The sequence below is a fragment of the Thalassophryne amazonica genome, chromosome 22, assembly GCF_902500255.1.
Source record: "Thalassophryne amazonica chromosome 22, fThaAma1.1, whole genome shotgun sequence".
In the NCBI taxonomy this organism is placed as follows: domain Eukaryota; kingdom Metazoa; phylum Chordata; class Actinopteri; order Batrachoidiformes; family Batrachoididae; genus Thalassophryne; species Thalassophryne amazonica.
In genome coordinates this window covers 9353316-9368441 of record NC_047124.1, presented here as the reverse complement: position 1 = coordinate 9368441, position 15126 = coordinate 9353316, and the positions used below count along the sequence as shown (strand labels likewise).

Sequence of the window (15126 nt, the reverse complement as noted above, 5' to 3'; positions counted from 1 at the left end):
ATTTTTGTTCATTTTCCCTTTATATGTTTTGCATACCGTATCAAGTTCACAACAGTAACCTCAACCCACAAATTGCACATATAAGCTGCAATGTTTTATTGACTCAAACAGGTTAACTGCAGGTACAGTGTGTAGCGGTTGTACTGCAATCAGACGCTTGCCGTCACAGAGATGCAAGTCCATAATCGAGGTGTCGCAAAGTAAAACGCGACCCGAGAATCTGTCGTTTGCAAACACAGGGACCGAGTACGTTATCTCAACAGGTGCTGTGCACGTTTCCACTAGAAGAACCAGGACTAGGTCTGATGTTATATCGTGTACAATTAGAAGTGTCTATTTGAAGATTTAGTGCAGCAACAGTGATGTGAAGCACTACCTGATTAAATGTTAACTGCAAAAGTTGTTGCTCACATGAATTCATACTTACTGTATCAGAAAAGGTGAATTTTTAAGTTTATTTATTTTGCTAAATGTAGAGCTCGATAACATGCCGTTTAAGAGCCTGGAAAAGTATACAGATGGAAACTGGCTGGATCCAAGGCTGCATCTGGGACAAGCTGTGGAAGACCGGTCAGAAAGTTCATGGGGTCTTGTCCCTGCAGAGAGCCGCTGCTCACTCCATCAGTTTAACGTAAGCGGCCGGGAAAAGCCCAGCATGTCCGTGACACTCCCCTCTCCACCAGCCCTCATCGATCATCTCAATGTTGGTGATGATGTCATCTGGATTGAAGGAGATCTCGTCGTCTGCCTCTGTGTGAAAAGGAGATGACTAGGTTTATGGCCACCGGCGTTTACGAACGATCGCACTGGTTAATTGGGAATTAAATCAGTTTTTACCTCCTTGATAATCGTAAATGGCAACAGCTTTCTGACCGCAAATATCTTCATAGTCATTATCCAGATCTGGAAAAGATAAGTGGAATTAAGCAGAAGGGCACTCATCAGTCGAGCTGAGAGCCGCCTCGGTGTCTGACCTGCTGGTGGAGGAGGTTCGGTGAAGTCCTCGTACAGCCCGTCGTCATCCTCCTCCGCTGCGGGTAGCAGGACATCATCCAGGAAATCAGCTGAGCGTGGCGGCAAAGCTGGTGGCTCCTCGTACTCTGGTTCCTTTAGGAAATGCCACAAGCAAACTGGTTACATGATCTGAACCTCTGGAGGTGACATCGGCTAAACCGCAGTGCCTCACCCCCTCCGGCTCCTCGGTGACCTGGAGGTGCTGGTGGATTTCTGGGAGTACGCGGTCATACTCTGGAGCTGCAGCTGGAACAGGTGGTGGAGCAGTTTCTTCCTCTCTCTCTCTCTTCTGCTGAGTGAAATGAAAACTCGTATATGCATGTTGATCATTTGAATAGGGAGGTCATGTGACTGCTGTCCATTATTAGCTGGATCATTATTTACAGAGTAATCAGCTGATCTGAAGTGAATTACAGAAAGTCTCATAAAATTTTTGTTGATCACAATCTGAAAGTGTGTGTTGAGATATTTTTTTTTCCACTTTTCACTCATTTTCTCAAAGTTTCAAACTGATTTTCTTGAAAACTGGAGAAATTATCAATGGAAGAATCCTTTAATTTTAATCCAAATGGATAAATGTTGGCACTTTTCCACATTTCATTTGGTTTCTCAGAAATGTTTCAGACTTTTGGAGTTGCGTTCAAAACGACCTCCCCAGATCCCCAAAAATCAGTAATACAAAGTGTCGAGGTGGGGGGGGGGGGTGTGTGTGACCCAAGTACAGCCTTATGCTAAATATGAACAAAACTGGTCAACTGCTTCTTGAGATATCACACTAACAAGCAAAAATGGACAGACAGATGGACATGCTGATCGCATGTATCCGCCACAAATTTCATACATTTCTTGAAGTTTTGATTCGGAATAGCATGTGCGGCATTATCAGTGCATTTGTGTTTATCAAAATAAAAGCTATTCTAAGGATTTCAGTTTTACTCACTTTTTTAAACTGCTATTACAGTAGTGTTCAGAATAATAGTAGTGCTATGTGACTAAAAAGATTAATCCAGGTTTTGAGTATATTTCTTATTGTTACATGGGAAACAAGGTACCAGTAGATTCTCACAAATCCAACAAGACCAAGCATTCATGATATGCACACTCTTAAGGCTATGAAATTGGGCTGTTAGTAAAAAAAAAAAAAAAGAAAAGGGGGTGTTCACAATAATAGTAGTGTGGCATTCAGTCAGTGAGTTTGTCAATTTTGTGGAACAAACAGGTGTGAATCAGGTGTCCCCTATTTAAGGATGAAGCCAGCACCTGTTGAACATGCTTTTCTCTTTGAAAGCCTGAGGAAAATGGGACGTTCAAGACATTGTTAGAAGAACAGCGTAGTTTGATTAAAAAGTTGATTGGAGAGGGGAAACTTATACACAGGTGCAAAAGATTATAGGCTGTTTATCTACAATGATCTCCAATGCTTTAAAATGGACAAAAAAAAAAAAAAAACAGACGTGTGGAAGAAAACGGAAAACAACCATCAAAATGGATAGAAGAATAACCAGAATGGCAAAGGCTCATTGATCAGCTCCAGGATGATCAAAGACAGTCTGGAGTTACCTGTAAGTGCTGTGACAGAAGACGCCTGTGTGAAGCTAATTTATTTGCAAGAATCTCCCGCAAAGTCCCTCTGTTAAATAAAAGACGTGCAGAAGAGGTTACAATTTGCCAAATAACACATCAACTGGCCTAAAGAGAAATGGAGGAATATTTTGTGGACTGATGAGAGTAAAATTGTTCTTTTTGGGTGCAAGGGCTGCAGACAGTTTGTGAGACGACCCCCAAACTCTGAATTCAAGCCACAGTTCACAGTGAAGACAGTGAAGCATGGTGGTGCAAGCATCATGATATGGGCATGTTTCTCCTACTATGGTGTTGGGCCTATATATCGCATACCAGGTATCATGGATCAGTTTGGATATGTCAAAATACTTGAAGAGGTCATGTTGCCTTATACTGAAGAGGACATGTCCTTGAAATGGGTGTTTCAACAAGACAATGACCCCAAGCACCCCAGTAAATGAGTAAAATCTTGGTTCCAAACCAACAAAATTAATGCCTCGCAGACGTGAAGAAATCATGAAAAACTGGTTATACAACTAAATACTAGTTTACTGATTCACAGGGTTGCTAAAAAAGCAGTCTGAACATAATAGTTTTGATTTTGTAGCATCAACAGCACATGCTACTATTATTGTGAACACCCCCTTTTCTAACAGTACTGTATTTTGAACATAACATTTTTCGACATGCCAGTCGATTTTTGATATTTTAATATGACGTCCGTGGTCCTTGAAAGCAGGTGGTTTCCCACGTGGTGAATCAGGAATCTTGTGTTTCGGAAGCAAGTTCACAAGCCGATTCTAAAACTTGGAGGGATGATAAAAATTCTCAAGAGGAAGAACGCGTTAAATGTCAGTGTTGCTCAGAATGTCTGGATTTCTCTTTTTTATGCAGACCTGAATTAAAATCAGTTGAAGTTAATTTTGCCTAAACAGCAGTCACATAATCTTCACACATTAATCCCAACTCAAAATCTGAAGGTTAATCATTTTTGCTGTTTGGCGCACACTCTTTTCTTCATGCTCATCACCTGCTGTCGCCGTCTGGCCTCCTCTTGTTCTCGCTTCTCTCTGGCCTGTCTCCTCGCTCGCTCCTCTTCTGCTTTCTTCTTCTGCTCCTCACCTGAAGTCTTGGCCATGCTCTCAAAACGCTGCTTGAGGTTTTCTGCGCCGATGCTCGCTGCAAACACGGAAATCACAGTGAATCCAACGGGGTAACTTCCTGCGTGTTGCCAGTCGTTGGCGAAATCAAACTCACAGGCCTCAAACGGCTGCGTCTTCTCATAAGCAGAGGTCGGAGAGTCCATGTCGGAGAAGCCAGCGGCGCTCTGGAGGTTAAAACGAGAAAAGATGAGTTTTGAGAAGCACTTGTGTGTGTTCACGCTGTGTTTCAGGTCTGACCTTATCCATGCGGTCTGACTGTATGCCATAACGGCCTCCAAAACCTGCAGAGTAATCTAAAGAGACATCAGCAACATCAGTCTGACTTCTCTGTAAGCTTTGATTATACACACGTGTGTGTGTGTGCGCGCGCACGGCTCTTCACCTTTCTGTGACTGATGTTTCTCCGTCTCTCCTTTATAATCGTAACGCAGAGCGGCTTTGTCCACTTTGTCCTCCTCAACACCAAATTTACCACCAAACCCCTTTGAGTAATCTGGTGAAAAATGAGTCAGTGCAGAGAAGATGAATCCTACAGCTCAGCATGTGTTCTTTCACCAACAAGAGCTGCACATTTTTAGGAAACATGGCGGGTGTTTTTGGTGCAGAGCCTGAAAACGCAAGACGTGTTATTGTTCAGCACTTTTGTGACTGTTGCACCTTGGTGTAAGAATGTACTCTATTGAGTGTCTTGTTGTAGCAACTACGAGATAACAGTCACTACTGTAGTAATTCAACCTGCTCTGCTGCAAACTCAACAACTGCAATAAATGTTTGCATGAGTTTTAGAGTCGGCACAATTAGAAAAGTGATGCTTATCCAAGAAACCTGCAGCTTTATACTTCAAGTTAGCTGTGCTGATCATCACATGCATGGTGGAAATTAGGAGCAGGTGCGGTTGAAGCTGCAGCGAGCTTGAAATCAGATTGTCAGTTTCTTTTACTTGCAAAAGTCAGCTGGTCAGACAGTCACCGGCCACTTTATTAGGCACACCTGTTCAACTGCTTGTTAACACAAATAACTAATCAGCCAATCGCATGGCAGCAACTCATCGCATTTAGGCATCAAGATGTGGTGAAGACGACTTGCTGAAGCTCAAACTGAGCATCAGAATGGTGAAGAAACAAGATTTAAATGACTTGAACGTGGTTGTTGGTGCTGCTGATCAACTGGGATTTTCACACACAACCATCTCGAGGGTTGACTGAGAATGGTCCAAAAAGAGAAGATATCCAGTTGTGTGGCCGAAAATACCTTGTTGATGTCGGGTGAGAACGGGCAGACTAGATGAATGGGCGACTGAGTGTCAATATGCACCAGCATCTCAGAGGGATGTTTCCAACACCTTGTTGAGTTTATGCCACAACGGATTAAGGCAGTTCTGAACACAAAAGAGGCTCCAACATGGTACTAGCCAGGTGTACCTAATAAAGTGGGTGGGGAGTGTATTCTATCTATTGTTCATAATCAGTTTTAAGTAGATGATAAACATCAACCTTTCTGTGACTGGTGCTTCTCTGTTTCTCCAATATAGTTGTAGCCCAAAGCAGCTTTGTCCATTTTGTCCATCTCCACACCGTACTTTCCTCTTTCCTCCAAATCCTTTTGCGTAATTCAATGCAGTGGTGGGCACAGTTCCGATAATCCGATAACATAATTATTGAAGATAATGTTTTCATTATCGGATTATCTTTTTAGATAACTTTAAAAACCATTATCGGACTAATTATCTTCTGATATATTTTTGTCCGATAACTTTTAGACCCAATAACATAGTAAACAAAGATGAACAGTGACAAACACTTCTAAAATTTAAAATCAGTTGAGCACCTACCTGTTAAAAGTTTCCTAACAGATGCATAGTTCTACCCTCTGCAAACAGAAGACAGCTGCTTTCAGAAGAAACCACTATCTTCTGCAAGCAAAAGAGAACTGGTCTCACAAAAAAAAAAAAAAAACATTTTCTTTAACACCATAGCGATACGCTATCAATATCACCCAAGTCATCCAGAAGCATACATTAACTTATGGTTCAAATTTTAACCAAACAAATTTTGGACAAGTTATTTAAAATTACTGTCATGTCTGACATTTTAAAAAGTGAAAATATCAGATATATGTTTTAGTTTTAAAGTAATGTGCTAATTTTAAGGTTTTAGTGAGCACATACTGTGCCCAGCAGTGCATTATGGGTAAGATAGTCTAATCTCAGTACATTCACGACAGGACAAATGCATTTCAGACACTCTGTTCAGGCTCCACGGACAGCAGCATTAAACTCTAGTGCCTAAACTCTCGTGAATATTCTCTGGTTTATAGACGTTATTGAGCATGAGCATTGTTCTTCTCCAGGAGGTTTTTATCACAGCGGCCTTGAAGTGCAGCTGTGTTTTGGGAAGCAGAATGAAAATCCAGATTAGCACACACCTGAAAGATTCCACAGTCTGAGACAGAGTGGCTTCCAATACATCTGAATTAGGAGAGGAGATGTGGTCATTACTGACGATCAATGCGGTTTTCCAGTGCAGCCATCCTACCAAAGATGGTTTCCAACGTGCGGTTACCCGCCGACTGAGCTGACACTGCCCTTCCAATTGAATCAATCATGTGGGGCAGCCTGGACGGGCCAATTATTGCCGCTTCCACTTTCTTAATTTTCTGGTAAACCAGCGCTATGCCCGCTCCACACAGCAGGAACCCAGTCACCACCATGCCAAATATATACATATCTTCGACGTCCTCCACAGACAGCGTGTAAAGGCACATGACCTGCCATTTCCTTCAACTGTCCATCACGTAACCCATCACATGTGTCCCGGCAGGACAGGTCGGGTCCTCCACTCCCAAGTGTCTTGTAGAAAAAATAGTGTCAATTGCGTTCAGAGACCTCTTTAACAGATCCATTTTTGCTGTTTCCAGAAGAGCAAAGCTGGCAGCCTCACAGACAACACGCCACAGAAGCAGGAAAGACAAGGAGGGAGGGAGAAGAGAAAAATGCGACCGTCTCGGCCGAGAGCAAGGACTTGGCAACAGTGGGAAGGAAAAACTCCCTTTTAACAGGAAGAAACCTCCAGCAGAACCAGGCTCAGGGAGGAGCAGTCTTCTGCTGGGACTGGTTAGGGCTGAGGGTAGAGAATCAGGAAAAAGACATGCTGTGGAGGGGAGCAGAGATCAATCACTAATGATTAAATGCAGAGTGGTGCATACAGAGCAAAAAGAGAAAGAAACACTCATTGCATCATGGGAACCCCCCAGCAGTCTAAGTCTATAGCAGGATAACTAACGGATGGTTCAGGGTCACCCGATCCAGCCCTAACTATAAGCTTTAGCAAAAAGGAAAGTTTTAAGCCTAATCTTAAAAGTAGAGAGGGTGTCTGTCTCCCTGATCCGAATTGGAAGCTGGTTCCACAGGAGAGGAGCCTGAAAGCTGAAGGCTCTGCCTCCCATTTTACTCTTACAAACCCTAGGAACTACAAGTAAGCCTGCAGTCTGAGAGCGAAGCACTCTATTGGGGTGATATGGTACTATGAGGTCCCCAAGATAAGATGGGACCTGATTATTCAAAGCCTTATAAGTAAGAAGAAGAATTTTAAATTCTATTCTAGATTTAACAGGAAGCCAATGAAGAGAGGCCAATATGGGTGAAATATGCTCTCTCCTTCTAGTCCCTGTCAGTACTCTAGCTGCAGCATTTTGAATTAACTGAAGGCTTTTCAGGGAACTTTTAGGACAACCTGATAATAATGAATTACAATAGTCCAGCCTAGAAGAAATAAATGCATGAATTACCGTATTTTCCGGACTATAAGTCGCACCGGAGTATAAGTCGCACCAGCCACTTTATCCATTATAAAGAAAAACAAACCATAAATAAGTCGCACCGGAGTATAAGTCACACCAGCCACTTTATCCATTATAAAGAAAAATAAACCATAAATAAGGTCCACTGGACTATAAGTCCCATGGACATACAGGTATGTTAACATGAAAAGTTCAGATAATATTGTGACGGCTACCGTTTTCGGATGCATATTTCACCAGTCGCAACTTGTAATCTGCAGAGTATGATTTTCTTTTTGGTGGCATTTTTTCGGGCCTTCTCCGTTGTCTTGTTATGTTATCAGTAACGTTAAAATTTTTATTTTCTATGGTAGTCAGAAGTCGCAGGAACAGTCACACAAGCCTCGAGTGCCCTCTTGTGAGCTGCATTTTACCTACGGATATGTTTGTATTTTGCGGACCACATTGCGAGCCGAACCATGCAGCACCTACCTGCGCAGCTCATGACCTCCCAGCGGTGTCGATCCAGCTCCTTCCAAGTGGAGACGCTAATCCTCCGCCGTCGCTCAGTGCTCCCATGCAGCTCTCAGCGTCAACTTAAACACTCTGCTCACATTGATATCCAAGGGTTGAAGCTGTTCTGTTCGCCAAGCCGGAATAACAGCAAGCACCGAGTTCGTCAGCTTCACACGCTGTGGGTGAGGTGAGGAATACGCGTCCAAAGTTCTGTTCTCTGATTGGTTATCGTGACCAGCGTGAACTATAGGATGGCCGTCATACTACAGTGCCCATGATGCATTGCATTTCCTTTTCCGGTGGCCATTTTAAAACATAGATCGACTCTGTCACGTAAAATTGTTTTGTTACAGTAAATTAATTGAGATCCTACCGGTATATTTTTCATTTATAAGTCGCACCGGAGTATAGGTCGCACCCCGGCCAAACATGTAAAAAAGTGCGACTTATAGTCCGGAAAATACGGTAGTTTTTCAGCATCACTCTGAGACAAGACCTTTCTAATTTTAGAGATATTGCACAAATGCAAAAAAGCAGTCCTACATATTTGCTTAATATGTGCAGTGAAGGACATATCCTGATCAAAAATGACTCCAAGATTTCTCACAGTATTACTAGAGGTCAGGGTAATGCCATCCAGAGTAAGGATCTGGTTAGACACCATGTTGCTAAGATTTGTGGGGCCAAGTACAATAACTTCAGTTTTATCTGAATTTAAAGCAGGAAATTAGAGGTCACCCATGTCTTTATGTCTGAAAGACAATCCTGCAGTTTAACTAAATGGACTGCATTTATATAGCGCTTTTCCATCTGCATCAGACGCTCAAAGAAGACTCCCCATTTACATGAACAAATTGCAATCTATTAGATAAATATTATTCAAACCACTGCAGCGCAGTGCCTTTAATACCTATGGTATGCTCTAATCTCCGTAATAAAATTTTATGGTCAAAAGTATGAAAAGCTGCACTGAGGTCTAACAGGACGAGCACAGAGATGAATCCACTGTCTGAGGCCATAAGGCCGTAGCAGACACGGATTATCTGGGATTTTGTTTTGGCAAGTTTTTCAGGCCATCACTGCCATCTACTGGCCAGTAGTGTTCATGGCAATATTCGCCCTAAGTACCCGGTTATATCAGACGGTTGTCAAATCAACTTTTTGGCTTTGCAAATTTTTTTGTTTTTTACAAATTAAGTTTAAAAACAAAATAAAACAACAACAAAAAAATAACATTACAAGACAGGTCTGCGGTGTTTGCACATGCACAGTGCAAGCGGTTGGATGCTTGTAGCCTCTCAGCAGCAGGATAACCTCATGGCGGCCGACCAGAATAATATCAAACAGGTTTGATTTTCATTCGACCATATGATCGGCGATCAGGAGGTGGTCGTAAGATGTTAAACGCAGCTTGTTACTCCATGTACACTACACGATGCAGGACGCACAATTAACCTGAAACTCGGTCCAAAAAATTCTCGCACGAACGAAAAAATCATCTGAAAAGGGCCAAAACTCGCATAGTGTAAAGCCAACATTTATGTGTCAACACAGTATGATTGCTCGTTTTACAACATCATCAAATGTGCGCACGGCACTAATAAAATGAGCGCACATTCTCTCCACATGCAAAAATTTGCGATGTCACTTCCAGGGCTCCATAAAAATGCCTGTTTTTACAAATAAAAAAATGGAATATTTTACAAAAGCACATTTATCTGTAAACACCAACACATGACACACGTCACATTAATGTGTTGGTTTACACAATGCATGACTGAACCAATCAGTGTTTAGCAGAGGCACTTTTCCAGAATCCTTTGCGATCTGTCTGTGTTTGTTACAAAACATCAAGAATTAGTGCATTATTTCAACATTAAAAGATATACAAGGTCTGTTAGAAAAGTATCGACCTTATTATTTTTTTCAAAACCCTGAGGATTTGATCACTGTGTGCTTGCATGAGCCAACCTTGAACCTTCGTGCACATGCATGATTTTTTTCACGCCTGTCGGTTGCGTCATTTGCTGTAAGCAGCCTTTGTGTGAGGATGGGTGGAGTCTCCTCTCGTTTTTTCTTTGCAAGGAAATGCCGGAACGACTGGAGCAGCGCGACTGCATCAAATTTTGCCAGAAACTGGGCGACCCAGGTGGAAACCATTCGGATTATTCTTACGGCTTTCGGTGATGATCCTATGGGCATTACACAGATTAAGGAGCGGTACAACCGGTTTAAAGACAGCCGCACAACGGTGGAGAGAGCGCTGCGCTCCGGTCGGCCATCAACACGCAGAAATGACCAGGTCATTTCCAAAGTGAACACTGTGATGATGTGGGACCGTCGTGTGACTATCCGAGAAATTGCGGAAGAGGTGGACATCAGCACTTTTTCGGCACATTCCACTGTGACAGAAGATTTGGCCATGAAAAGAGTTTCAGCAAAATTCATCGGCACGAAGCTGATGGCACAGCAAAAGCGCCACCGTGTTGAATTCTCACAGGACATGTTGTGACGTGCTCACCTCGTCCACAATTTCTCAGATAGTCACACAACTGAAAAGCCACCGAAAGCCGTCTGAATCTTCCGAATGGTGCAAGAGCTGGGCATGTCACAACATGTCCTGTGAGGCTTCAACACGGAGGCGTTTTTGCTGCGTCATCAGCTTCGTGCTGATGAATTTCGCTGCAACTCTTTTCATGGCAAAATCTTCTGTCACAGTGGAATGTGCCGAAAAAGTGCTGATGTCCACCTCTTTCGCAATTTCTCGGATAGTCACACGATGGTCCCACATCATCACAGCGTTCACTTTGGAAATGATCTGGTCATTTCAGCATGTTGACGGCCGACCGGAGCGTGGCGCGCTCTCCACCATTGTGCGGCCGTCTTTAAACCGGTTGTACCGCTCCTTAATCTGTGTGCTGCCCAGAGGATCGTCACAGAAAGCCATCTGAATAATCCGAATGGTTTCCACCTGGCTGTCACCCAGTTCCTGGCAAAATTTGATGCAGTCGCGCTGCTCCAGTCGTTCCGCCATTTCCTTGCAAAGAAAAAACGACGAGAGACTCCACCCATCCTCACACAAGGCTGCTTACAAGCAAATGACGCAACCGACAGGCGTGAAAAAAATCACGTATGCGCACGAAGGTCAGGTTTGCTCATGCAAGCACACGTGATTCAAATCCATCAGGTTTTGAAAAAAATAAAAGGTTGGATACTTTTCTAACAGACCTCGATGTTATATTTTAACTTTGTACAAATGACAGAATTGACATTATGGAGTTATTCTACGGTATTAATGTTATTTATAAATCAAAACCATAAGTCAGTATGACTATTTTCCAAGACCTCCGCCTGACCGAGCGTTGTGATTGATAGAGAGCTGCGCTTTATGGCTGCTCTCAGGGTGCCTCTGTGCTGGAAGCTGTGTAGTAAACAAGAGCTTCCAGCAGGGGCAGGATGTTCAAAGACAAAAGTGTGGCCTCATTGTTTGGTCTGTTGTCACTTTTAATATTACTAGAAGCTATTGTGGCGTTAAAACTCAAATTCAGTTTATTAGTAGTTGCAAATGTACCAGAGACAATATGGAATTATCGGTTATGTGTAACTTCTGATACATTTTTGGGTGGTTTATCGTTTATCTTGATCAGATAACTGAAAAGTTATCTTTGATAATTTGTTATCAAAGTTAATTTTTTGTTATCTGTGCCCACCACTGGTTAAATGTAACAAATGTTCATAAAGCTGCCAAAACGCACAATATGTTGAATTCAGTAGTTGTCAAAATTAGTAGTAACACAGAGACATAATGTAACATTTCCCCTGGCTGCGGAAAATGTTATTTCAAGAGGTAGGAATGACTGTCTGTCTGGATGGTTGCCATCCAGACTCTTGGTTCTGTGTTGTGGTGGATGCGACACCAGTGCACGCTCCCAGGCGTGACCTGACATTCGTATAAACTGACTTTTTGTGACTGGTGCTTCTCCGTCTTTCCCGTGTAGTCGTATCCCACTGCGACCTTGTCCACCTTTTCCTTCTCCACTCCGTATTTTCCTCCGAATCCCTTTGAATAGTCTGAAACCAATAGAAATGTGCAAAATGACTCCACTACAACTAGGCACAACTTTTAATGATGCGCTTGAGGGATCTACCTTTCTGAGAGGCGTGCTGGGTCACTTCGGCTTTATATTCGAAGCCCATGGGCGGACTGCATGGACAAAACGGAGCGCCACATTTAGGAACAACTGTGCACATCAAGCAGACAAAGAATCGAGGACGTCCATCTTCTCACCTTGTCCACTCTGTCTTTCTGAACACCAAATTTCCCACCGAACCCTCGTGCAGCGTCGGTCTGGGAGGAGTGTTGCTCAACTTGGGCCACATAGTTGTGACCCACGGCCACCTGGATATTCAAGAGACGTTCATGAACAAAGGGTAAAAGTCGAACTAATGATGTTGTCTTGACTATGAAGAAGTACACTTGTGGTACCTTGTCCATTCTGTCCTTTTCCACTCCGAACCTGCCTCCGTAGCCATAGGATGCTTTGGGATTCTTGCTGTCTTCCTTCTGCTTCACCTGCTCGTGTTCCACTGAGACTTTGTTTCTGAGCTCTGCAATGCTGATTGATCACATACATGGACGCCCGAATTAGAGCCCATCCAATATATCAGTTCGCCATAATATCGGCCAACATGAGCCCTTCACAAAACAGATCTGCATCCATTATTTCCGCAGGTATGAAAATTTGTCTTTTGAAAATGGTGCCCTTATATCTTGTGGTCAGCAGAGGGTGCTCCAACAGCATTATTTACAATACTGTCATGGCTGGGACCCCATCACCCCTTGGTCACATTAGTTACAAAAGACAGAGCAACCAGCTACTATTTGTTTTCAATCAGAGAGGGCGTTTTACATCAACAAGAGACAAGTGGTTGCTATACCACCAGCTCATTGGGGCCAAAATAGATGAGAAGTCTATTATGCAAATGCTGAGCAATATGACATGGCAACTACCAATCCAAATGAAGGCACTGTGACGGCAGTGTGATAAATTGTTGATTGTTGATCATTTTTATAGTTATTTATAATGAAGCTCATGTTTAGCTGTAAACATAAAGAGGCACATGGTATCTCCACCTGCACACTATTACCACGCCATCATACTCTGTGGTCCAAACTGCAGTCACTTTATTACTCCTTACCTCATCCTTGTCCTGTTTATATCTAAATGGTAAATGAACTGCATTTATATAGCCCTTTTCCATCTGCATCAGACGCTCAAAGCATTTTACAAATAATGCCTCACGTTCACCCCGATGTGAGGCTGCTGGCATATCTAGCTGTCCAGTTTTTGATAGTACTGGAAGCAAGTCCAACCTGAGTCAAATTCCTTGGATGTGTTTTGATAAAGCCTCACACATTCATTTATTTTGTAACTTCCTTATATCGGTACCATATCAGCCCCCCTCAAAAAAATTCAGCATGCGTCAGGCTCTAGTCTGAGTAGCTGTATAGAAAGTACATATTAGATTTGATTAGATTAGACAGAACTTTATTAATTCCTTGGGAAGACTCCCTCAGGGAAATTGAGGTTCCAGCAGCATTGTATAGCAGCACCCCGGGGTAAGAAGCACACAGAGTATAAAAGTAAAAATAAAAAAACTATTTGCAAAATGTAAATACAAATATAAATATCAGAAATACTGCCCGCTCCTGTCTTACTGGCTACTACCGTTCCTCTCCTTCCCGTCCTCTGTCTTCCTGTTACTGTTACATTAAAGTGTTTTGAGACACACTAGGTTGCAAAGAAGGTAGTTTTGGGATCATCTATTTGCATCTCGGTCAGAAATGATCAATCAAACTTCAAGTGGGGGGGGGGGGGGGGCACACCCCCCTCTAGATCTGCCACTGCAAGGTGGTACACAAAAAAATAAGCACATCTTCTACAAATTCTGTTCTGTAGCTCATATTCAGCTTGCAAAGTGGTCATAGGCACAATCTGTCCGTGTTGCACTGTGAAAGTGACGCGGTTCATATCTGCCGGTGTCACCACTCACGTATTAGCCATATTTGGAGACCTGAGCTGTCTGAATGGCCTGCTCTGCTCTCACTTCCTCTTCCTGTATCGGAGTCTTTTATTTCCACCAACAGCTTTTTTTGCAGCTTTTTACCTGATGTGCTGTGGGCGTCCAGAGCCTTCGACCGTCTTGGCTCCCCACCGCTGCTCCTGCTCCGAGATGTCATTCTGAAACACACAATAATTTGCTGTAAATGAACAAGCACTATGAAGTCACCATTTGAAAACAAGCAGGTTCCTGCACCTCAAAGTCCGGGTCCGTCTCCCAGTCATCCCCCTCTGCATCCACCTTCATCTTCACATTGTGACCCACCACCGACTTCCACATCTGGTGAAATAAAATCACTTTATTCAGCTTTTTGTCTTCGTTCTTACATTGACATTTGATACGTCACAAAAAAGGAAGTCACTTTCAACACAAAGCATGAACACATAAACTAACATTATGCTGCCAGAAGATTAAAATGCCTCATAAAAAATACGGCATTATACAACAGCTATATAATTTAGATTTATGGACCTTTAAAACTGAATATATTTACAGGCACATCAGGTTTAATGTAATTTCTTCATAAGATCAGCACTGATTTGGACATTCCAATGACATTTTCTTAATTGATAGCCACATTAATTTGCTGTTTTAGGAACTTATTACTCGGTACATTTATATATATATATATATATATATATAAAACTGCACAGACTTTCGTGTGTTACAATTTAATTGCAGAACTTCCGGTTTAATTCATGTAACGTCAAATAAAAGACATGTAAAAAAAGTTAAATTAAAAGTAAATTACCTTCACTCCCCAGTTTCTTTTTATTTATACTTTTTGTCCGCTGCTACAGTTGTGCTCAAACCTCCGACACTTTGCAGAAGTGAACGCGGATTCCGCAAACATGAACGCGCCCTCGTGCAAATAGCGCAAATGTCGCACTCGTAAATTAATCATTTTAATGATCAAGAACGTATTTCTCTCAGTATTTAACATCTTTTTTAACCAATATTATTATTTTTT

At 42.5% G+C, this 15126-nt stretch overlaps 1 protein-coding gene across 1 annotated transcript; it reads right to left on the bottom strand.

Moving 5' to 3' along the window:
* Nucleotide 1: 1 nt before the first annotated feature.
* Nucleotides 2-15014, bottom strand: hcls1 (hematopoietic cell-specific Lyn substrate 1). The gene is made up of 16 exons (XM_034163563.1): nucleotides 14909-15014; nucleotides 14352-14437; nucleotides 14202-14275; nucleotides 12520-12649; nucleotides 12308-12432; nucleotides 12182-12237; nucleotides 11995-12104; nucleotides 5234-5339; nucleotides 4123-4233; nucleotides 3978-4033; nucleotides 3835-3904; nucleotides 3608-3756; nucleotides 1187-1306; nucleotides 975-1107; nucleotides 838-903; nucleotides 2-750 (listed from the first exon to the last, which is right to left on the bottom strand). The coding sequence occupies exons 2-16, from the start codon at nucleotides 14433-14435 to the stop codon at nucleotides 614-616; spliced, it is 1527 nt and encodes a 508-aa protein (XP_034019454.1). The 5' UTR covers nucleotides 14436-14437; nucleotides 14909-15014; the 3' UTR covers nucleotides 2-613.
* Between the last annotated feature and the right edge of the window lie 112 nt (nucleotides 15015-15126).

What these genes read in the sequence shown, in the direction of transcription:
- hcls1 (XM_034163563.1), bottom strand. Translation starts at nt 14,435, where the DNA reads ATGTGGAAGTCGGTGGTGGGTCACAATGTGAAGATGAAGGTGGATGCA. An exon ending in GGACGCCCACAGCACATCAG is followed by an intron (nt 12,650 to 14,201) that starts GTAAAAAGCTGC and finishes GTGATCAATCAG; the next exon opens with CATTGCAGAGCTCAGAAACA. An exon ending in AAAAGGACAGAATGGACAAG is followed by an intron (nt 12,433 to 12,519) that starts GTACCACAAGTG and finishes TTGAATATCCAG; the next exon opens with GTGGCCGTGGGTCACAACTA.